This window comes from Epinephelus lanceolatus, chromosome 21 (genome assembly GCF_041903045.1).
Source record: "Epinephelus lanceolatus isolate andai-2023 chromosome 21, ASM4190304v1, whole genome shotgun sequence".
Classification (NCBI taxonomy): Eukaryota; Metazoa; Chordata; class Actinopteri; order Perciformes; family Serranidae; genus Epinephelus; species Epinephelus lanceolatus.
Window position 1 is genome coordinate 20,606,718 of NC_135754.1, and position 25,813 is coordinate 20,632,530.

Below are 25,813 nucleotides of genomic sequence, written 5' to 3' on the forward strand. Positions count from 1 at the left end.
GAAGTTATTGAACTCCAGAGTACCACAGGTGTTTCTCCTAAGCGTGCAAACAAGCAAAGAGCAAACAGGGTCCCACACTACAACACTGAACTAAGTGCGCCCCCTTGGGGACCAAATAAAACACTAATACATTACATAAGAAATACAACATGCACTATAAAGCCATACATATGACACAGCTTACAACAGCTTCATTTAAAGGTGATATAAACCACATTCAGAACATATCTATGATGCAGAGTCTGAGCCAGGTTGCACGTGGCTCTCAAGACTGAGGTGGCTGAGCAGGCTAGCAGCTAACGATGCTAACAGTGTGAACTGCGTTGTCAACGGCAGCAATGCTGATAGAGAAAATGGTGTAAAGCTGTGGGGAAACTGGACGACGGGCATTACACTTCCATGAAAACACCAGGTTTTTTGTTAAAATAAATAAAGGCCTGCCTACACAAGCAAATATGTTTATTGTGATCCATTTTAATAGCCAAATAGTATTCAATGTCATTTTGGAACAATTTTTACAGCCCTAATCCCCCGCGGACGAAAACAAATAACTTAACTTTTCACCTTGCATCATAATCAGGTCAAAATGTGTGTTTTTCAAGACTTTGGTAAATGATCACATCACATCACATCTCCACAGTATCAATTTCCTGCCATCAAACCAATCTCAAGTGACGCTGACATTGATTGCTGGCCCTCATTTGACACCCACAGTCATGACCTACTTTTTTTAGCATCAAGTAATTAATTGAAACCAAACTTGAACATCCATCAGCGTTATGGGGGGGGGGGTTGTAAGTGGGTTCAACAACAGATCGCATTGCTGATATATCGCGTCACGTGATATGGATATTGTAACATGGACCCAGAATAGACTCCACAGACATAAAGTTTGGTGTAGCCATAGCAACGCCCTTTATATACAACAAGCCTGTCAATACAAGCAAGTGCTAGCGGATAGTAGTGATGTGATGTTCACGAACGTGCCGAGTCTTTGAACCGGCTCTTTGAAGTGAACGAGTGAGCGGCTGCACTGTCTTTCTCCCTCACAAACTAGTCTCTCTCAACTTGTTACGGATCAAATAATCTGAAATTAATGGATACAGAGTAAATTACAGCAAAAAAAAACAAAGAAATTAGGAACTGGCTCATTCACTCTAAAGAGCCGGTTCACTCGTTCACGTCAAAGAGCCGGTTCAAAGAATCAGCTTGTTCGCGAACGTCACATCAATACCAGAATGTGAAAAACCAATGTACTCAAGGTACCTTTCACGTCGTATCTGGATGTGGAAAGTCCATTACCAAAGGTCGATATTTGACGAGGTCGGAGTGAGAATGTTTTGGGAGGGTGGTGGGGTTAATACTGCAGCCAGCCACCAGGGGGCAACCAAGATGTTTTGCCTTCACTTTTGTTGTCCATCTTTATTATACAATACCTGCAAAACAAATTTCCTTTAGCCTTAGTTGTTTGCAATTAGTGCTAATTGACAAATGTTAGGATGCTAAAATGCTAACGTGCTAAGCTAAGTGTGCTAAAGCATGTTAGAAATGTCACTGTGAGTGTGTTAGCATCCTGCTGCGTAAAGCCCTGCTGTGCCTCAGTACAGTCAGGCAGAGCTGCCAACAGCTGACTCTCATTCCACTGTGTTTTTGCTTTTCATCCTTTCGTTAGATTGATCTTAAATAGATTTTCCCATGGGTTTTATCCTCAGTGATTACTACATTCTCAGTAACATCACATCATTGTCATGGCAATATCTCCAGTGAAAGAGAATTTATTGTCATGATTTTTGCTGACAAAATTAACAATGAAACATAATGTATGCAAATACCACAGGGATTATCCTTAATCACGAGGAAGTCCGTGTTTTTAACATTTAATCAACTTCAGAATAATCTTCCTGCTGACTAATTTTGTCATGCAAAGTCCTTGACTGCTCGAGCTCTGACTGATAACACACACACACAACCATACACACACACACACACAGCTCTCTGACTGTTAGCCATAAGAACAGGTGTGAAGCAATTAATTTTAACACTTGCTACAAACCTCTGAATTATATTTTTCTTTTGGGGACTTCCAGAGTCAGAAAGCAACGTAAGCAAACCTCAGCCACTCGCACACGAACACACGCACACACAAACCATGTTAATAGTTCCCTGTGCTCTGCTCTCCTCTGCCCCGCTCTCATCTATTTTAATGCCGTCAGAATGCTGATTGGACAGGATGAACGCTCAGACAGGGTGAAAGAACTCCGGCTGGCAATTTGTCATCTTCTCAACACCTTATTTTATGAGTTGAAAGAGATGACATGGAGACGGAGCCAGAGTTTGACTGTAGTCCATGGATAGATAGTCAGATGACGGACGTGCAACAAAGGAAGACAGTGCTACCTTTTTTTCCCAAAGTGGAAATTGAAACCACTGTCTCATTAACTCTGGGAAAGTTTAACACTTGCTACCTGTGGAGAAGAAGTTTAATTGCCCTGGACAAGTTGCATTAAGGAGGAAAAAATGAAAACTGGGAGCCCACGCTGGGAAAATGTGAGACAGAGGTAGAGGATATCGCTAAGGTCTGTCTTTGTCACCTTGTCATAGCTTTACCTAGAAAGTTTGAATTTTTGTGTGAAACTTACAGACAAGAGCAATTACATGAGGTACGAACGGATGGAAGAAGGGAAGGAAAAAATAGCTATCTATAGTGTCATTTTTGAAGAGTATAGCTATAAGAAGACGGTGTTGGGTTAGACGTATAAGGTCAAAAGGTCATAGCTAATACAAAGGATTCTTGGACGCATAGCAATTTGACAAAGCCTCCCCCAAGTGAAGCTGTAAAGCAGGAAATTGCATTTATAATTCTCCTCTGAGTCATTCCCCAATATCTCCCCCTCTCACTCAGACACATTCACTCACCCACTCGCAAATATATTTCTCTTTATTCCCGAAAAAAAGCCTTGTAAATGTTAACAAGATTGAACGCGGTTAAGTGTTTCACCACTGTATACACTCACAGACATACTTCATTCACTCACATTTAGCTTGATTCGAGAGGAAGCTCACTTTTAATTAAAAGACCGATTTGCTTCAAAGGCAGTCTGATGAATTGCGGGCATTTCAAAGGAGATGATTTAAACCTTTAGGCCTCCTTTCTTATTCCATGTGTGCTTGTGTGATGTCTGTGTGTCCATATTTAGGCGACAGACCCAGATCTTGGGGCAAGTGGTCAGGTCCATTACCGGCTCATCAACCACCAGAAGCTGTTTTCCATCAACGCCACTGGAGCGATCAGGACTACGGTGCCACTGGACAGAGAGGTCAGAGGAAACGATGATGTGTTTGGATTTGGACTGTTATGGTTGTTGATACAAAAAAAAAGAAAGCAGTAAACTGACAAAGATGACAGTATGATTATTTTTTGTAGCTGTAGTGTTGATGTTTGACCGTGTTTTTCTGTCATCTTAAAGGTGAAAGGTCACTACTTTCTGATCGTTGAAGCCTGGGATGGTGCAGTGGACCCTCGGCGATCCAGATTAACACTCTCCATCACCGTTCTGGATGTAGACGACAACAGCCCGATATTCACCCAGCAAACGTACAATGTCAGCCTCCCAGAGAACAGCCCAAAGGATACAGTCATACTACAGTTAAAGGTGAGTTAGCTGATCGATGGATTGGTCCATTCGGAACTTATGTTGCTTTTTTCTTATTGTCAATCATATTTATAATCGTACAATGTTGAATGTTCTTATAAAATGTGGCTAAAGTTTCAAATATTGTGGTAAACATATGAAAGTATTCCCTGTGAGCAGAAACCTCAGGCTTCAGACCATTCTGAATACTTTGTTTTTAATGTTTTTTCTACTTTCAAAAGTATCTGACTTCAGCTCATGACATATTTCTTTATATGATCATTTGCTCCAGGCACACTACTGTGAGGGTTTCCATTACATAGTCTACGCTGCTAAATTTAGCTACATGCTAATGTCAAGGAATCATGTAATCCTGGTTGCTGATGTTAAGTTCACTAAGTCTTGCCTCCAGACGTAGACTGGCCAATCATAATGTAGCATCAGGCCGGCTCAGACCAGGGTCCGACAACAACACAGCTGTGCTCCATTGACTCTAATGCAGTTGTTTCAGGTTTCCTTCATTTTCAGGCTGGTTTTGTGGATTTGGAGCTAAATGTTGTGCCTCGGGCACGTCGTGTATTAATGATACTCATTACCTGGAGAGGTTGGAAAAAGATATATGTTTCTTCCCTGTTCCAAAACCAAAATCAAACCCTGAAAAGTGTAGGGTTAGCTAGCTAGCTACTGAAGATATAGCCTACTGAATGTATACACATGCTGCTTTTGCTTTTTAAGGATTATAACAGTGAAACAAAGACCGACCCTGCTGTACAGGAACCAGTGAAGGGAAGCAGGGAAACTTTGCTGACATTGAACCAGCTGTGTGTCATCACAGTGTGCGCAGATGAATGTTGTTTGACTTCTCCTGGAGATCCCTGCCTGTCCGCCAGTGGCAGTCCAGGTGCTGGCACCGTTCATCTGCACACACTGAGATGCCACACAGCTGGTTCAATATCAGCAAAGTTTCCCTTTCTATTTATTGTCTTCTGTGGCGATCAGCAGTGATGTGGTGGTTCACTTTTACACTGTGATCTGTAGCCTATAGTTCGGCTTTAGCTTCTAACTATCTTTGTCTTTTTAACCTGTTGTTGCTGCTGAGTCAGTTTGACATCCTGGATATATCCTTCAAACACAGACTGTAGACCCCTCTGTCTGCTTCTCTCTGGAATCACTGTTTCATTTTTCCAAAAATATGATCATATTTCTTCAGGGAGTGCAGTTAGTTAGTCCATGCTTACTCCGACAGCTTGACGGACCATCACAAAGGCGTGGGGCTTAGCGGAAGGTCAGTTCTCCCAGATTTTAGATACCGACTGGAACATGTGTGGTGGTGAAGATTTGGGTTTAGAAGCTTTAAACTGTGGGAAGTGTTGCCATACTCTGCCAAACGCTGCCCGATCAGAGCAAACTGGGCCTTTTCAGGAGGGGTGCTGGATAGGCAAACTTTCTCTTTTTGTTTGTGTATATTATGTTCCTTTGTGACTACTCTGTGTCCCCTCCCTGAATGCTGATGTTCTTGTGGGTCCATGAACCCAGCATAGGTGTCAATCTTCACAAGTTTTACTTTTTTCATCAACGACAGTTTGTTGAGTTTGAGTCATGGGACAGGGATTTGAGGAATAAACTTTTTGATCATCACACTCAAGACTTCCTCACGATCAGTTTGCGGTCAGATTGATCTAATCAGATCAGATTGAAGGATTAGAGGAGCAGCTGCTGCAGAGGCCAGAGAAAGCAAACTTCCTTGTGCTCGTTAGACCCAGCACTGTACCGTGGGGTGTGTGGTTTCACTGAAACACAGCTGGTATTATCTGAAGTAGGTTGGTAAAACGATTGACAACACTAAGACTACATGACTTAACGGCTAAGTTTACTTCCTGTGCTTGGCGTTCTGCCGCTCCATCTGTGCCCAGAGTTAACTCTACCAGAGGAAATCTAAATGTGGTGCCAAATGCTGATATTGTGGTGGTGTGCCACAAATAAATAAATGTGTGGGAAGCCCTGAACCTGAAAACAAGTATAACAGGTCCTCTTTAATTTTGTAATAATTTCCGTAGTTGTTTACATTGAAGCTTTCTAAAAAAAAATGCCTGATGTAGCATCTTATAAATTGTGAGGTTCCAGTGTGTAAATTAGCCCTTTTTGCAACCAATAAATCATCCAGACCGTTGTATTGGCTGTTTGTAGCTTGGTATCTCCATCAGCCAATAAGTGACAAGTAATGCAGTTCAGAGATGCCAAAATGTTTTCAACAAAATAGTGCATTACATTAATTTGTCCACCAGTGAGCACTAACAAGTTTGTTATCAACAGAAAAATGTCTCACTCACTGTGAATAAGGGTCACAATTCTTTAACAAAACAAATTAAAGGGGTCCTTATCCGTTCAAGTCATAAATTCAATTACTGAGTGCTTTCAGAAAGACTCATCGGCATAGTCTTGAGTTATTTACCTCCATCTATTTTGAAATCTTTGTTGCATTCCAGCCAGGACTAGATACATCTTAAAGAGTCAGAATTTTAATTTGACAACACTTGAAGACACACTGAGTTGTACAGGAATGTAAAAAACGAAAGAAAAAGACAGCTTGTTCTCCTGCTACACAGTAAAAGACTTACAGTAGGAAAAATAAGATACAGGCCACCAGCTAGACTATAAAAGTCACTACCACAGGCGCTTCAGACATACCAGCCCAAACACAGACCTAATGAAAATACTCCAGTCTGTTTCGAACTCCAGCACATGTAGATCCTTGTCCTTCTGGCAAATATAAAAAATTCAACTTGCCATAAATCCACAAGGTGATGATATTACTTTCTTGCCCATTCCCCGACTCTCTCTCTTTCCTCTGTAGGCAATAGACGCTGACCTCAGCTCCAACCTCACATATCGAATCAGAAGTGAAGGCTCAGACCAGGAGATCGTTCGGCTGTTCCACATTGACCCGGTGACTGGAGAGCTGTCGGTTCTTAAAGTTCTGGACTACGAGGCTCTGGCTGACTCAGAAGCTACATACACATTCACAGTAGAGGCCACGGACTCAGAGGGAACCATGCCTCCTGGACTCGCCTCTGTTACTGTTAGAATTATGGTGAGTGTGTGGGTGTGTGTTTATTCTGACATTCAGGGGCCACACCAGTGGTTTGATGCATCCATTAGCACATTTACTACATTTGCACAAAATCTATGGAACATTCATGTCTTGTCTGGAGCTCTGACAACCAGAACTTTAGACTTAAATCTATCCCGCTTAAACTTCCTTGTCTTTTTCAATTTGACAAATCTGGAACAAGTTTTAAAATCCATTATACCACATAGGGACTTCAGTTTTGGTTAATTTTGCTTTTGATAGTCGAACACCCAGTAACCCGTAACCAACCAGTTCATTTTAAGGAGGAAAAAACACAAAATGATGTGAACTACAATGGGCCTTTGACTCAGTGAGCTTTAGCAGCACATTTCAAAGCAGTGATTGTTATCCATTTATAGGTAGTGAAATTTTATTGTTTTGTGATGTAAGTGTGATGCCATTTTTTTCTGTTGGCTTAGCTGCCATACAGCTTACTTGCTGCATTGATATGTGAAACCTCTGATCTCCACTGGTTAGCTAACGTTAGCCTTTGCTGCTCTGCACTGCGTACCACCCAGGTTGGGTGGGAGCTAGCTAGTGGTGCCGCTTATTTGTGATTACCGCTGGTAACACTGTTAAAGTGGCAGGATGACATTGATGTGGAAACATGGCAGCCACCCTCTGGTTTCCCCCCAGGTATCCCTGGCAAGTAAGCAGCTTTATTTTGAGACGCAAAACTCCTTTAGCATTGTTAGTTATGTTAGCAAGACTACTTGTGGTGACACTGCCAATGGTGCTAACAGAGCTAACAGTGATAACATACAAAGGTGTGGTTGTGTCGCAAAACTAAGCTGCTTCCTCACCAGTGCGACCTGGGGGGAGATGGGAGGATGACCATAATGTTTCCACAGCAACACTGCTGGGCCAGGACGGTAGTTATTAGCGAAAATGGCCAAATTAGCTAGCTAGCTAGCTCCCACCAGAGCCAGGTGGTAAAAGTAGTAAAATACCCCACAGACCGACATGCGTAACCAGTCAAAAATATTCTCTGTGCTTAACCGACAGTTGACATCCCCAATACCATACAATATTCTTCTGTGGTGTCCTCACTTACTTATTTTTCGATTTTATTTTCACTTTTGAAAAGCATTCATTTCACATTCATCATTTTTACATAGTATTAGTGTTACTGCAAGTAAATCCACGCAGCATTGTACACACTTAAAACAAATGGTACCTTGGAAAATTATTATAAAGCCTGGTTCCTCCAGAGGTTTTCTTTTATAACATTAGCTTCAATTATTTACAATCAAATGCTGGAAACTTAGATGCTTAGATGCTACAAAGGGTTGAAGGGGAGAAAAAAAAATGAATCAAGAGCGAGCTATTAGATGCTATTATTAGATCAAGTCAGCCACAGTCTGACACTTTAAGCTTTAATGTAATCTGTCCACTTGGTCCAAATGTGGAACAAAACTCCTGCTCAGACTCTGAGGGAAAATGACAACCTTTCCATAATATATATTTCATATATTATTTCTGTCCATTCATCAGTGGTGAGCGGCTCTTATTTTAGCCACTGCCTTGTGACAGCTTTGTTTTTGCTGCCAGAAGCATTGTACCAGTTTCTTATTATTGATACTCCACCCTTTAAATGAGATGTCACCAGTGTATACAGTATAATGTCTAAAAGGAATGTCAACTCCAAATACATTATTGGTGTCCTCACTTTCAATATTTCTGCTGTTTTCTCGCCCAATTTACTAGGGGTGGGACCCATGATATAATATTATCATGATACATAGGCCACGATACGATATTATGGCAATATGCTGAGTATTGCGATACAAAATATTGCGATATATTGCGATTTATTACCTTTTTTTTCCAACTACAAATTATTTTCCCAAAGAAAAACTTTGTCAACATCAGTTTAACCTCATAAGACAAAGTTTTCAGTCTGTTCATCTGACTTTAATCATTTTTATTGCAGCAAAATGTGATGCTAACTGAATGGCACAACCATGTTAGAAATGTTGACTGCTACAACCACAATGCCCCATTCTTGCGCTGCATTTTGCAGGAGCTCTGTAGTGTTTGCTTGGGTGTATCTTTCATGTACCGCTCTAGTTTGGAGAACGTGATACAGCAGTCTCCAGTCCTTTGTGAGATAATGTGCCATTATAGTCACATATGAATCCACTGACCTTGAAGTAATGCCACCCTCCCTGCTGTACTTAGATTCCTCAGCTTTATGCTTCATTTCTCTGTAGAGCTTTGTTACGGCATCAGTGATAAAAAGGTTGGAACTAAGTCACATACAGACAGAGTGTTTGTAGCATGTAACAAAAGCTTTTGCTTTCAACAATGCTGTATGGACACAGATCTCTGCACATGAAGTAGGTGATGGACTGTGTTATTTTCTTTGCTCTCTCAGAGTTGGATGGTAGTTTTGTCAAGCTAGGTGTGTGCAGTGTTGGTTGATTTTTCGGTGGAGCAGGTTTAGTGTTAGCTTGGCCGTCAGCCAACACTATCTCTGGATGGTCGAGTATGAGATAAGCACTTACGTTCTTAGTATTCCCAGAGTATTTTAGTCTCATATGACACTGCTTGCAAATCACATGCGTCATATTTTCAAGACCTTTCCTTTCGATGTTAAAAAATCCAAAATAAGTCCAGACGTTTGACTGAAATACAGACGCCGCATTTCTGATTTCTTTCTACGCTGCCTTTGTCTTGGTTTTGATGAACTTCCTGCCAAATGCCGCTGACTGAGACCTCTGCTGACCTCACCAGGAAAAACAAAACAGCACCATCTAGTGGACCGAAAAAGCTATTCATTTTATTATTCTAGTACCAAAAGTTGTGTTAAAATGTGTATTTGCAAAAATTAGGGATGTATATAATAAAAGGTTGATACTTGGCATCCCTGTATTGTTACAGTATCGCTAAGCAAAATATAAAAATTTTTCCCCCAACCCAACTGTTTACACCTGTTTAGACCCACAGGTTTTCCATCCTGTGACCACCCCTTTTCTTCTGCTCACTGATAAATGGATGTTTTTCCCAATTCCAAGAACAAAACAGATCAACTCATACATTAACATTAGCATTAGATTATGGGTTCAAGGGTTGTGTTATCTGGGTTAGGTGTTGCTCCTGTAAACAGCTGTTGCTTTTTCTCCCTTGTGGAGGCCAGATGTTCCCAAACCTATGAAAAATGAGTCTGCAGTTGTGGGTAATTTTGGGGACTGCAGAGCGAAAGTGAAAATGAGAATTAAGTTAAAATTAAGAATCAGACTGAAAGCAAAAGCAATATGCTCATAAAGTCACGTTGCACGTTGTTTACATTAAAAATGTGTAAAATTCTACACACTTACAGGAACACAAAAGCAGCTTGCTATACTGTATGTTTACAATCCTAATGTCTTTCTGTGTGTGTTTATCTCTCTCTCCAGGACATGAATGACTTTTCTCCGGTATTCAGCCAGTCAGTGTACCGAGGCCTGGTTGCCCCTAATGCTGTCAAGGGAACCATTGTAACCACGGTGATGGCCAATGACTCTGACCCTGTGGTGAGCATTTCCAGCTGCTGCTGTTCAATCAAACTGTTTTTCACAGTCTGTTCCTCAAATTATGTATGGGAATGATGCAAGATAATGACGCTTGTCTCCAGTGTCTGTGCGTGTGTTTTGAATGTGTTTGCACTTCTTCCTCCAGTGGAGCCGTTTTTTAACCCCAGTCTAACACTTAGCAATACCTCAATTGGGCTTTTAACTCGAAACATCTTTGTAATATAGGCTGGTTTACTCTGCCTGCTGTAAAATGAAGGTTAGCTCACTTTAGAGTTCCATTGTGAGCCATTAGATAGTCTGGTGCAGTTAACTCCAGGTTTAAAAGGTTGTAAAATGGTCATAGCGGGGTCTAAGTGCAGTGTGAATATGGTTTGTGTGGATTTGCTGAGTCACACAGCCTTTTGTTTAGATGCTAATCTGAAATGCAGCGGCTGTGTGTGAAAAATAGCTCTCATCTTTGTCGGAAACAGGAAACAACCAACTGGTAAATTTGCACTTTTACAGTGTAGTAAATCACCAAGTCAATATTTATAAAAAAAAAAAAGACCAGAAACACAGAGTACATTTACTTTGCATTACTGCTCAAGAAGTCCCACATATCAGTGTGAAATCTTCTACTCTGGCAATGTTACCCCCATAAGCCTTTTTAAAAGCCCCATGTTCCTTTGACTAATGTGCTCGTTGTCTTCCTACATCAGCTGAATTGATTCAGACTTGAGGTCTAAGCATCAAGCTAGACTCTCCTGGGTCAAAAAGTAACATCATGCTGTCAAGGCTGTGTGCTATAAAGGCGCCCGGTGCTCAAACAAGGTACTAAATAGCACCTTAACAGCCTTGGATATATATATTATATTTAGATGTCAATGTCACTTCTACCCTTCAGACCCACAATTTACCTCTGAAGTACAGATCTTTATAAGAATTCGCCACAGTGAAGTTTTGCTGAATCACTACACTATGAGATGGTTTTTAATGAATGCTCACAGTGGAACAGACACATCGACAAGTACTGCCAGTGGTAGAAGAAGTATTCAAACAGCAACCACAATGGTTCCGATATCCTTGCCTACAGATTCTGCATACATATACAAATATCTGTGTATAGAGATTATTGATACGGCATATACACTGCTCAGAAAAAGTAAGGTAACGCTTAATCTTCACAGTATAACACCAAGGCAGTTAAGCTTCAGGGAAATCAATGTGTCCATTTAGGAAGCACAAGTGATTGTGAATCACTTTCACCTGCTCTGGTGCAAATGAAAGTGACAACAGGTGCAATGAAGAGGCATGAAGGCAACCCCCAAAAAGGAATGGTTTTGCATGTGGTGGCCACAGACAGTTGCTCTTTCCTTATCCTTCCTGACCGATTCTTCTCCAGTTTGGTGTTCTGGTAGCATGAGGTGGTACCTGTCGCCCAATAAGGTTGCACAGGTAGTCTAGCTCCTCCAGGATGGCGCATCCATAAGTGCCATCACAAGAAGGTTTGCTGTGTCTCCCAGCGCAGTCTCAGGAGCATGGAGGAGATACCAGGAGACCGGCCGTTACACAAGGAGAGCTGGACAGTGCCATAGAAGGGCATCAACCCAGCAGTAGGACAGGTATCTGCTCCTTTGTGTGATTAGGAACAGGAGGAGCACTGTCGGAGCCCTACAAAATGACCTCCAGCAGGCTACTGATGTGCATGTTTCTGACCAAACTGTCAGAGACAGACTCCATGAGGGTGGCATGAGGGCTCAGCATCCTAGAGTGTGACCTGTGCTCACAGCCCAGCACTGTGTATCTCGACTGGCATTCACCAGAGAACACCAGATTTGGCAGGTCCGCCATTGGCGCCCCGTTCTCTTCACAGGTGGGAGCAGGTTCACACTGAGCTTATGTGACAGATGTGAAAGAGTCTGGAGATACCATGGTGAACATTATGCTGCCTGTAACATCATCCAGCATGACCAGTTTGGCTATTGGTCAGTGATGGTCTTGGGAGGCATATCCTTGGAGGGTTGCATAGACCTCCATGTCATAGCCAGCAGTTGATTGTCAGACCTTACGCTGGTGCTGTGGGCCCTGGGCTCGTCCTGGTGCAGTAGGCCCTGGGTTCCTCCTGGTGCAGGACAATGCCTGGCATCATGCGGCCAGAGTGTGTAGGCAGTTCCTGGATGATGAAGGCATAGATGCCATTGATTGGCCCTCTTGTTCCTCTGACCTAAATCCAATTGAGCACCTGTGGGAATTTAAAATTTAAAGCAATAAAGCAATCAAAGTCTTAATGACTAAGATAAGTGGAGATTTCCTCCTGTCTCCGAAGAAAAAAAGGGGGAAATAGACAGTACAGTTTTAATGGCAGCAAGTGACCAGTCCAAGTTGTCCCAAAGACAATCAGATACACTGTCAAGATGTTAGATGATAGCCAGAAAACTATAAGCTGGTTATCTGTAATATTATAAAGTATAAAATAATGTAATTGTATGTGTTTCCTGACATTTTAAGTCAAATTAGTTACACCAACTGGCATTATCAACACTCAAGAGGTCAGTTCATGATCGTTAGAGTTCCTAAACTTGAACCTCACACTGTATATCCCAAGTGGTGACGTGTGTCTTAGCTGCTTCATATATACTTGGACTGGGACACACTCTCTGACATTTAGGCCGAAACTAATTGCTTTGGATTTTAAATACTGAACAGGCATTACCACACTGTGCTTTTAATTTGATGCTACTCTGCAAGAAGTCTGTAAGAGTGGTAGTACTCCAGACAGCATGCAGTAGATATTTCACCCGAATACCACATTCATCTAAATCTGTCATCTTAAGTGTACTTGTTCTCTTCACAGGGTACCCCAGCGGGTTTAGTGCGCTACAAAGTCAACCAGGAGGCTTATCCATACTCTGCAAGTATATTTGATGTGGAGGAACAGACGGGGAATGTGGTAACCAGAGTAAACCTCAACGAGGAGCCCAACCTCAAGTTCAGTGTAAGTATGCACACACACACACAGTTTAACTTCCAGGTCACCAGTAATCCATAAAGTATACACTGTTGTATGCCTGTGGTTGGGAGCCCCACAGAGGGTCATATGATGAATCTAAGGTAGTAAATAAGAAAAAATAAGACTATTTTTTCGACACAAGGTGCTTATTTTTGTGATTTTCTCATCTTCGATTTTTTAGCCATGCTAGTGTCAGGGTTCTAGGGATGACAATATCAGTCTTTTGACATTAAACAGTCTGAGAAAGGAAAATCAGAAGGGGGTGGGGGGTCCTGGAGGACAGCAGATTGCACTTAATCACCTTCTTTGTAGTGCGAATGATTCCCTGCAGTCAGCTCTTGAACTTGGCAGTGGCAGCAGCGTACCAGATGGTGATTGAGGATGGACTCCATAATGACAGTGTAGGAGTGCATCATGATTGGCGGGTTGAACTTCTTCAGCTGCCACAAGTAGTGTCTCCTCTGTTGTGCTTTTTTGATGAGAGAGCTCATGTTCAGCTCCCACTTGAGGTCACTCGAGTAAGAAAAAAATTACTCTTTTATTGAACTGCTGACCACTCAGACATGAACTGCAAGTAGACATTGGTTTATATTACAGAAACACAGAAAAGGTTGGTAACCCTTGTTGTATGAAGCACTCTGTAAAAGGCTGAGTTACCTGAACCTGGATACCTATTGCAGTTTTTTAATTTTTCTTTTTTGTACCACGAATGCAACAACATGATATTTCTATTTTACACTTGCATTCTAAGCGATATAAAACATGTACATCTGTAGCACAATGGGATTTTACCAGGTAGAACATACTCCTGGATCAACAACCTTCGTCACGTTCCTGGACTAACGTTGGTCCAGGAACATCAACCAATCACAGCCCTCTGACACTGTCAGTCTGCTACTCCTGTGCTTCTTTCAAAATTCCTTTGTGCCTCTTCAGAGCTAAGCTAGTTTTCCAAATTGTTAGTACAATTAAACAAAATCCTCAGTAACACTAAACAAAAACCTTATAAGCTGCTGCAGGGTTATAGAGTTAACTTGCTAGGTTGGCTATGCTAACAAGTAATACACTAAAATATTGTTTTTTTTATACTTCTGCGTTGAATCGACGCCATACCTATGGCATAGGCTCCACATCGACATAGAGCCTACGCCGTAGCCTGATGTGCACCTCCCCAGAAATGTGGGACTCAGACCTCCTGTTTATTTTTGTAAGCTTTATTTACTTAAATTTCACAGATAAGGAACAATAAATTGTGAAGACAATGAAGCCTCCACAAAACAGCATTTTAAGTCTTATGTGTGATTTATCCTGGCTTCATATGAGCAGAGGAAATCTCTGCTCGTCGTCTCTAGCTGCTAGGCTAATTTACACAATGTAAAATGCCATAGGCTTGTGCTAATAGCATTAGCATGTTGTACTTGTGGGGAAATGTGTCCAGATAGAGACAAGTGCTTTGTCTGTGAAATTAAGTGAAGCTGATTTGTGTACTTGTGTTTGAAATAGTCACTATTAAGCCATGTTTAATGTGTGTTTTGGGTGTGTTTTGAATCATCTAATCTTTACTAACTTAACTAACACTGCACAGTGACACAGACACACCACCACACAGGTATAAATGCTCACAACAGTGTAGGCAACATGCATAGGCTACAGCGTAATCTGCTGCACAAGTATAAATCCTGCTTAACACACTAATATTCTAGTCTACTGGCAAGTTTAATAGTTAGCATAGCCTACCTAGTTAGCAAGCTAACTCGCTAACCCTGCAGCAGCTTGCAAGGTTTTTTATGTAGCGTTTCTGAGGATTTTGTTTAATTGTACTACCTTCAATTTGGAAAACTCTCTGAGCTCTGAAGAAGCACAAAGGAATTTTGAAAGAAGCACAGGAGCAGCACACTGATGATGTCACAGGGCTGTGATTGGTTGATTGCAATGTTGGTCCAGGAACGTAATGTGGGATATTGATCCAGGAGCATGTCCTACTTGGCAAAATCACGTCGTGCCACATCTGTGATTGAGTCAAACAGCAGTACAAGATTCTCCCACTAGAAAGATACTAACTTCCATCAAACAGTAATATAGACAATGTTTTAATTAAAGCCATGCTTTAGTGAGTCTACTGTATATCACAATGTAAATACAGTATGCAGCATCACTTAATGTAATTCCTAATCAATCGAATTGATCTATTCAAACTGTAAACACTAGCACAGGAGCTGTAGTCCAAAAGAGAAAATCTTTACTGGAGAGGATTTATCTGATGCTTCCCTGTTTTGCTTTAGTTTTTGGATTTTTGCATTTAGTGGGTGGAGGATTGGGTCGACATCACATGAACTGAGTCATTAAAAATTAATTTGATCATCACTCTCAGACTTGCTTACTTGTAGCATTTGTGTACATAAAGGTGTCTTTGCACCGAGCACTCCTATAAATCCCCATCCACTGTACAAAGTATACCGCAGTAGTTTATTAGTTTAAAAATTGCCTTTTCCCAGCTGCACTCCTCGATGGGGCTTTGGGCCATGCTAATTTCATCTTTTCATTGGGCTTTAATTAACACAACAAGGATTCAGCGTCCTCTGAAGATGTTACTCAGGGGACTAATTCTACCTCATTTGCTCCTAATAACTCAACAAAATGTATCAGTCCAACACTGTGTACAATTTTAGGATTATAACTGAGATAAACACTGTCTAAGGTATAATTTTTACAAGGACAGATACACAGTCAGACAATCTCATTGTTATGTAGCAAATGTCTACCTAATTTGCTTTTATCGCACAGTAACGACATCACAGCTTTATGTATTTTCAAAAAACATTTTTGGAGCAGTTTGGCAGTGTGCAAGGCTAGAAACTGGTTTGTAACTAAGAGGCAACCCATTAGAGACACCACCAACAAAGGACCAATGGCTAACAAGTGTGGAATAAATCTTTTTAATGGAGAAACTGACACACATACTGAGACTACAAGAAGCACAACTAGAAAGAAAATGAGAGAAATGGACTTTATACAAGACTCAAAAAGACAACACTGGACTGGAGTAATAATCAATAGATACACTAATCATTAAGGCTGTAAAATGTATGTTTACACAAGTAGTTGTTTCGTTAGCTCTTATTTTTCAGTGATTTTCTTATTTTATTATGCTGTTGTAACAGAAATGTCAATGTCACAAAAATTGTTTTGATAATAAAGATTTAAGTGGAGAAAAAGGGCAACCCATTCAAATCTCCAGTAAGGTTGAAAAAAAGTCACTTTGCTATTGAGCAAGACCCTTAAAGGAACTTTGTGTATCAATTACTAACCCCGTGTCACGCTGAATTTGTGAAGAGAACATTTGTTTGTCACATGCCTCCATGGTGAGCGAAGAATCCAAAACCTGAAAAAAGGTTTATGGACTGATATCCAAGGTTGGCTGGGGCCACTCAATGTATGTCTTGAACTTACACTTTTAAACATTTTATTGGGTGCCCTGGATGAAAACTGTCCCCAGATAATAAATATGATTATTCTGTTGGGTAAAATATTTATATTCAAAGCTCAATCAAGAACAAATTTGAATTTAAGTTTCCTGAAAAAAACAGTGCAAAGTCAATTTCTCATGAAAAAAAAAGTATTGCTAGAAATCATCTTAAAGTTGCACAACATGAAATGGGAGATCTGGTTTTATGAAAAGTGGAACTATATTGAATTATAATTACACTCTACCTGTCATATAAATTGAATTGTTTTTTTTTGTTGTACTAGTACTATTAACTTCATCAATTGAATTACTGATGTGATTCTTTTACTAACTTTGTTCTGTGTAAGTCTATTTATTTTTCTTTTTTTGTGAAACCATACTGTCATGTCATGTCAGCTGTGCCACATGAATCATTATTTGCCTGTGATTAATTAAAGAAAGAAAAACAGAAACATTTCAATAGATTGAAGTAAATGGGAGCCGCCGTTAACAACAGCAAAACTCCATCAAAACATGCTCTTACAAACTCCTACACAACTTGTTCAGTATAATCCAAGCCTTGTTTACCCAGTCATATGCTCAGTACTTTGCAAACACATGCCAACTCGCTAAAACCTTTCTACTTTCAACACTTAAAAACACCTCATCTATACTTGCTGAAAATATCTTTTTTGTATAGTTTTTAAATTGATTTATATTTGTGCTTTGTTCTCATCACGCAGCCCATTCCACAAGTCCACCCCACACACTGAAATACACAGTCTTTTCACAGTTGTACAAACACATTGTTTTTTAAAATTAAATTCTCCTCTTAAATTATAACCAGAAGTGAATTATTTCTTGCTTTAAACATGATTATTTTAGTTTCAAGTTTGACCAGATCTAAAAATTGTGCACTGTCCAGGTTGCACTCTTTTGAGTGATGTGTAATGGTAGTAAGTTGCTTTTGTAAGCGTATGAAGTTGTGCATGGACAAGCAGCACACCTGGCAAGTGCTTTGCACTCATTCATTGGCCAGAAAATGACAGGCTCAGGTAAGTGACAACAGAGCTCTTGGCCAATAAACTTGCTGGGAGGTGGGATTTCGGGCAGACTTCAAATGAACGCACATGCCCAGACGTGCTACTTGTATGTGAAAGTGTTTAATTAGTAAGGTTTCAACAAAAATACATGTGCTTGGGAAGTACTGAGCGTACAACTGGATAAATTAGACTTGGATTATACTGCACGAGTTGTGTGAGAGTTTGTAAACAGATTTTGTTAAACAGTTTTGCTGTTTTTAAATGTGGCCCCCATTCACTTTAATCCATAAAGAATTTTCTCAGTTGTTGGAATCTTAGCTCACACTTTAGGCATGCAAGAAATACAAAGTTTTCTTCGCAAATTTAACATAACACAGGGTGAGGAATGGATTTACAAATCCTCATTTTGCAGGTGAAGTATTCCTTTAAGTACCACATATTCCAACAAACAATGTAAGTTTCCAGCAGTTAAAGAATAATCAATGCATTTAATAGAGTCTGAGTTAGTGCGTGAATATAATGAAGGGCAATGCAGTATCTGTAACAATTTCCAGGCTAAATAAGATGGAGGAAAGACAATTTTTCAGTGTCTTGATATTTAGGTTTTGCCCTCATTAGGAATCCTCTGGGTCTGGTTAACAGTGGTTACCCCCCAATTAAACCAAGAAGAAAGGCAAAGCAGGAAAAAATAAGCACACCAGTGGGATACGCACTTATCCTGTTCTCCAATTCCCATGCAAATAATATGCTTTTAGGATGCGGGCAACAAAAATGTAGACATTCATTTTGGTTTATTATCAGCCTGTCATGCATTAGCTGCCTCAATTTATTTGGCTGTCTCCGCCGTCAGCAGACTGTAAAATGCTGTGAATTGATATCTCGACAATGTTAGCGTGCAGAGCAGTGGCAGCGGTAGACAGCCATGTTGCAAACAAGCACGTGAATATTTACTGAGTGTTGTGACTCTGTCTTTACCTGTGTGTGTGTGTGTTTGATTTACAGCTGGTGGTGGTGGCCTACGATGATGGCGAGCCAGTAAAGGAGAATACAACTCTTGTAGAGATCACAGTCCTGCAGCCCTCCGTCATTCCCGTGTTCACTCAGGAAGAATACAGGTACGCACAACCACACACTCACGCACAAACTCACACACACACACTCACACACTCACACACAGTACATGCTATTTTTCTGAAGTTCTAATCCTCAGAATTTCAGTTCTGGTTGATGTGGCAACACCTGCTGTAACTGGTGATAACATTAAGAACATCACAGTAATACAGGTACCAGAGGCCTGTTCGAAATGACACATTTAGGGATCCCTGGGGGAAAGAAAATGCAGTTTGTGCAGCTCCTCTGTCAGAAATACAACAGAAGAATATGAGCAACTTGTAAATTTAAAAACATGATGTCTTCTTCACACATTGCTATCACAATACTTTCACCATCACAAATGTGTTTACTTTTAAAATGCCCATCACTGACAGTTCTGGCTCTGCTGTCTTCTGAATTTTGTCCAGTATGTGCATGTGTCTTTTCCTTTTGAAGCTCTTGCACATGTGCCTGCCATTTGAATCCAGTGCAGAAATGGATGACTCTGCCACTGACAATGTGAATTACTTCATAGAGATAACTAATAATGAAAATACATTTAATATCTGTAGGACAAAATTGTGGTTGTCATTAGTATGATGAAAACCATAATAATTATGAATCTAAAGCAGAATTGTTGCCATCCATGTGAGTGAGAGAGATGCCCATTGTTCACATTATCAGTGTTTAATCGCCAAATTCACATTTAATCTCAATTACAACAGGCTTTAGATGAGTGGTTCCCAACTGGTTCAGCCATGGGGTCCAGATTTCTTCAAGGTCTACACAGTCTAATACATTCAGCGTAACACTTGTGTTTGGCCATGTCATCGAACTATAGTAGTTTGCCGTCTCTGACACATGGCTGTAAGTTAGTAACTCACTCCACTGCAGGAGACTGCACTTCAAAAACACAGCTCTGTGCTGGAATTTCACCGTACTTAAAAGAACTGTGTGTTTTGTCACAAACTTGACAAATTGTGAGTCACTTGCGATCCATTCAGAATGGACCCGTGACCCACTTTTGGATCGCGACCCACCAGTCGAGAACCACTGCTTTAGAATATGATTGATCTCGCTCACATGTACAACATCTACTTGTGTATTTGCTATTCGTGCACCCATGTAGTGTTGTCACGAAGTTGGAGTTTCTTACTTCGATTCAGTATCTTTAAAAATATAAAATTTCAATACCATTTTTGATAATGTGAAAAATTGGCATTCAGGGAATGAAATTTTTATTTTTAATTTAATCATTTATATTTTTTTTATTTTTCTAAATTGTATTTTTTATTTTTAATTTGTATTTTAATTAGTATTTTATTTTTTTTAATTGTTTATTTAAAAAATATATTTCAATTTAAAATTTTATTTTTATTTTTAATGTAGTATATATATTTAAAATGTAAATCTTTTATTAAAAGGTAAATATAACATGATAAGATAATATAACGTGACAACAATAATGTTTCTTTTCTTGTTTAGTAGCAGAGAACAGCAGAATCACTGCAGTGACCATATAAGAATAATTAGAGAGAGCAAGAAAGCACAGCTGACACAGGTGCATAAAAACTACTAAAAATTAGGATTTAAACAGTTTCAAGTATTCAGAATTGATATTTATCCATGGATTTATATATTTGACACTACACCCATGTAATTACAGACAATTGTAGCCAACTGTACATTGAAGGATGAGACCTTGCCATGAAGTCTTCTTTTAGAAACTTAATAGATACTTGCCTTGTTGTTGTTCTTGTTGCTGATGAAAACCACTAAAGGCAAAGGTTCTGACATAGTTTTTTGACAAGAAAAAGCGGAGCTGTAAATTATTAATAAAACACCAATAAAACTCTGGGCTGATATCACACCCTCAGTCACAGTTTATAGTCACTGTCTCAATGTGGGAATGCAGCCATTTAGTTGTTGAGTTTAGTTTAGTCGCTGCAATCCTATGGAGAGAGGGACATTCATCTCAATTTCAAACACCCAGCCAGAAAGAAAAAAAAAGCATCTAAAATTTTGGATGGTGCCCAGTTGCTTCTCCGACTAAGACAGAGGATTTGTTTTTCATCTGGCAAATTAATAAAAGGCATTAATATAGGCATAATTAGAATATGGAGAAGAAGATTTAATATGCAAAGAACAGAATCTATTATGATTAAGTTTTTCTGATGGATTAAAGCACAGAGCGCTTAATGTGGTTCTGCCACATTTAAAGAAACACCACTGTGACAACTCACATTACGGGGCAGTGGATAATATTTCTGATAGCTGTTTTCTCGGGGACACACACACACACACACACACACACACACATACATGCACACACACTGCATGAAACAGAAGGTGCTAAGTCTGAACAGCATGATGTTTACTCGCCAAATTCAGTTTTGATTATAACTCAAAAGTATGTGCTTCAGTGTAACGAGATTCCAGAAAAAGGATAAAAATAAAATGAATGAACTTTGGCAAGTTTATTATAAAACTAGAAATCCTGAAATTCCATCTAAAACAAATGTGCAGTAGCATCAGCTTAAAGGGGCAGCAGCACGTTTTTCACAGTCTGCTGTAAATTCATTGAAAGAAACAGACACTCAATATGAAAAACACAAAAAGGCACATTGGGTGGTCACTTCCTCTGAGCTCAGTACCTGAAACTGATTTTTAAAATGCAGGAAATTCCCCTTTAAATGCTTCACATAGGGGGATTCATACACTTTGTCCTGTCCTTCCCGCAGATACTAACTACACTACATACATTGCTGTAATCTCCTTCTCCTCCTCTCTAGTGGTCATCTCTTTGAGCTTAGTCTTTCTTCTTATAGCTCCTTCTTCTCTCTTGTCTCCATGCTTTATTCTCTCCCTTTCCTTGTTGTAAGAAAAACATCACACCTCTTAAAGATGCTGTTTTGTAGCACCGGCTGGTAAAAGGAGCAGCTCATTTTATTGTTGCTAAATTGAAGCCACGGTTAAGCCCCGTTTCCACCAAACACTTTCTGTATGGTACCTTTGGAACCAAACCAGATATGGTATCAAGACCCTAGTGTTTCCACCATCCACCTTATATGTGGGTGGGGTTGTTGTCAGTCACTGCTCCGTCTAGCACTCACTGTATTCCCTCATTAACCCAACGGAGGGGTGACCAAAAATGGGAATGGTACAGTACAGTTCTATTGGTACCATAAACAACAAGCGTACCAAACTGAACTGAACTGAACCATACTACACAGTGGAAACAGGGCTTTAGATTCTGAACGAGTTAGCCTTAAACTTGTCTTTGGACGGCTGTTTCACCTTGCTAATGTTACTGTTACCTCTCTGAGGAGATAACCATCGTTAATGTTGACATCACCGGCTCTGCCATTTGCACTAATGCTTTTGGGTTCCATCAGCGGTCCATCATGCTTGTATGCCTTCAACTTCACAACATTAAATCTGTATGGTAGCAAGAGATTCTGGAACAGCAGAGGGGACTCAGCCTTGTAGAGAGAGAAAGAGAGCACGCCAGGTGTGTTGTCCAAGGCGGAAGATAGTCTGTGTGATGCAGTGTTCCAACCACCCTCCTGCGTTCAGCAGAAGCTCAAATATTGGATGAAATTTATGAGACATTGCTATAAATGTGTGCAGGTATTTCCCGCATTATAATTGCTATATTTACAGAAATTGATAAAGTTATGTGCACTGCCAGCACTGAGATTCAGTCTCTGTTGCTCAATACTGCTAAATGGATGAATGGACTTAAATTTGTATAGGGCCTTTCTTATCTTTTGACCACTCACCTGCAACTTGGTATCCATTCACATGCACTAACACACACTGAACTTTGGGATTCAATATCTTGCCCAAGGATACTTTGACATGCGAACTGTAGGAGCCAGGGATCAAACTGCTGTAGTTCACATAGAATTTGAAGCTGGGACCCAGATGAATCTTGCATGTTGTCCTGTTTGGGCCCAACTAACATCAAGTGTAACCCTGCATGAAACCCATGTGGGCAAGTGGCATGGGGCTATTATGGAACCCATGGACAATTCCATATAGGGCCCATTTTTCAGCCCATTTTCTACCCACATGGACCCCACATACTAATGTTGGCTGGGTTCTGATTAGTGGACGACCTGCTCTACCTCTTGAGCCACAGCTGCCCTAGTCTGTCCATAACTAGTCATCAGCGGCTAGTGGGCTTTCCCCTCAGTGGAAAGAAAGTTTTTATTTACTCTAATTTCACAGATAAGAAGCAATAAATTGTGAAGACAATAAAGCCTCCAAAAAATAGCATTTTAAGTTGTGTGTGATTTATTCCGGCTTCATATGAGCAGAGGAAATCTCCTCTTAATGCTAGGCTAATTTAAACAATGTAAAATGTCATAGGCTTGTGCTAATGATGTTAGCATGTTATGTTTGTTTGGAATGTTTAGTATAGGACAGTTGTTATGTCGGTGAACCTTGTGAGTTCAAATGGCGCTGAATTTTGTTACATTATCTTTGTTAAATGTTGCTGTTGTCCCTGGCTTCATATGAGTAGAGGAAAAGTCCTCTAGCTGCTATGCTAATTTATACAGTGTAAAATGCCATAGGCTTGTGCTAAAAACATTAGCATGTTGTATTTGTGGGTAAAATGTGTCCAGTAGAAGACAAGTGTTTTGTCTGTGAATGCTGCGAGTTATAGTGAAGCCAGTTTGTTTTGAAATTGTTGCTATGAAGCCATGTTTAATGTGTGTTTTTGATGTGCAAGTGGCATGACGCCATTATGGAACTCATGGATAATCCTATATAGGGCCTGTTTTCCAGCCCATTTTCTACCCACATGGGCCCCATATACAAATGTTGGCTGGGTTCTGATAAGTGGACGACCCGCTCTTCCTCCTGAGCCACAGCTGCCCTGGTCTGTTATAACCCACCACCAGCAGTTGGTGGGCTGGCCAATGCATGTAATTTACTTTCAGTTCCTGTGCTTGCTTTAGCGTGTTTGTATCTCACAAAAATAGCCAACCATGCCTACGGCAGAGGGGCATGGTTGGGAATGGTAAAGAGTTGTTTATATTACAAAACATGAATACATTAAATTCCTGATGCTAACAATTGTCATAAAGAGATCTAATTTTTCTTTTTTATCCAAAACAACTTCATTCTCTTGCTGCATAGATGCCTATCTGCAGAAGCTGTAAAACAACAATAAACGTGAAAGACTGATATCATATTTTTTAAGACAAAACAAACATACACATTTTCATTCAGTCTGTGTTTTGAGAAGCCAATAAACCCAGCGTTCACACACTACAAACTCAACCAACAACAATACAATATACTCTTGAGTCATGATCGTAATTCTTCTAGTTGGTGCTGCTTTTATGAGGCCATGGGGTCACCTCAGGTCTTCTCCTCTGTGATTGGCTGGGTAGATAGAGAGTGTGGATAAGGTCAGATGTGCGATTGGCCTATAACATACAGCTATTATTGCCATTTCTCTGTCAGTCTCTCTGTCTTATCTGTCATTAAATTTATACAGAAATTTGTATTTACTCTTCTGCTCATTCCTCTCTGTCCTGTTACTACTTTTCTCTATCTTGATATGTTTTTTCCACATTACAGTAGCTTCTTATTTCCTGTCTTCCAACATTTTCTTCCTGCCATCCTGGTTTTTATCAGCCCCTCTATACTTCTATTCGGAATGAATTGGTTTCCTTCCGTGTACTTGCTTGTTATGTCGTCTGTCAGGCACAATATCGAGACATCAGACTGAGATGAAAATTGCAGGAGAGGATGTTTTTAAACATCATATTTTCCATATATTTCTACAAAACTGAATGACTCCAGGTTGGACCCTGTTTCCGCTCAGAACAAAGTGGGCTTTTTAAGGATAGTTTTGTCATTCTTTGAGTCTCTTTTGCAGTTTCCTTTCTTATGTTTCAGTTCTTCCTGTTTCGCTCCTCTCGTCTAGCTTCATCACACCTCAAAGCGTTCCACAGTTTTATGTACAGAGTGTGTGTGTTTAGGCATTTTACTGTGATGCAGCTCACTTTCACGTAGCTGACATGCCATATGTCACGCAAGAACCACCCAGCTTTGACTGTGATTTTCATGAAGGTAAAATATCTGTATTTACATTTCAGTTGCTTTCAGCTCTCTTCATTCAAACACCTGAGCACCATAAACGCCGAGCTAATGAGCTTGTTTGGGAGTAATTGCAACTTCAGTGCCAATACAGACATATTTTCCCACCATTACAGACAAAATTTCAAGATGTCAAGGTTTGTCTTTCACGCAGAGCACAGTAAAGCTCCTCTCTATTTTTAGGAAAAGGGTTAGAGGCAAGAGAGAGAGATGTCAGCCAGCCATATAATACTGCATTTATGAATATGTAACATCGCTTCTAGCCAAAAGAGTGTGTGTGTCTGTCTATGTGAGTGTGCACTTTTTAAATTCTGGTGTGGATTTGTGTTTTTTTTGTTATGTGTATTTGTTAATCAGTACATTCTTATGTTTGTGCACTGTGGATGTCCCTTTCTCTGGGTATTTGTCTTTTGTATGTGTGTTTTGCATGTCTCTCTGGGCACCTCACATTGTACATTTTTTTGTGACTGTATTTTAGTGTGTGCGTATGAGATAGTGGTTTTTGTTCCTCTAATTCCATGTTGTGTTCGCACAGAGTACATTGCACCAGCTTTGAATTAATTATCCCAGCTTTATTGAATAAAAGCTAACCATTGTACCACTGTGGTTTTAGGAGCTTACTAATGCTGCTTAATGATTTCGTATGGTTTCAACAGAGTACTATAGCCATGGGCAAGGCTGAATTCAGTAATATTAATTCCTATCATGAAAAAGAATGATGAAAACAAGGGATCTGTGAAAAGCAGCCTTTATTTTTTAGCGCAGTGTACATTTAGGGTTCATCACTACATGAAATTATTCAAATTTCAAATGCATTTGAATATCCAAAATTTGTAATTTGCACACTCTT

At 40.1% G+C, this 25,813-nt stretch overlaps 1 protein-coding gene across 2 annotated transcripts in view; it reads left to right on the top strand.

The window, feature by feature from the left end:
* Nucleotides 1-25,813, top strand: part of pcdh15b (protocadherin-related 15b) — a 362,569-nt gene that overhangs the window by 218,694 nt on the left and 118,062 nt on the right. For both annotated transcript variants that reach the window (XM_078163506.1, XM_078163507.1), the window contains 6 exons: nt 3,198-3,317; nt 3,468-3,653; nt 6,487-6,723; nt 10,161-10,277; nt 13,111-13,251; nt 18,757-18,869. In XM_078163506.1, coding sequence (XP_078019632.1) covers nt 3,198-3,317; nt 3,468-3,653; nt 6,487-6,723; nt 10,161-10,277; nt 13,111-13,251; nt 18,757-18,869 — 914 coding nt within the window. The remainder of the gene's footprint in view (nt 1-3,197; nt 3,318-3,467; nt 3,654-6,486; nt 6,724-10,160; nt 10,278-13,110; nt 13,252-18,756; nt 18,870-25,813) is intronic.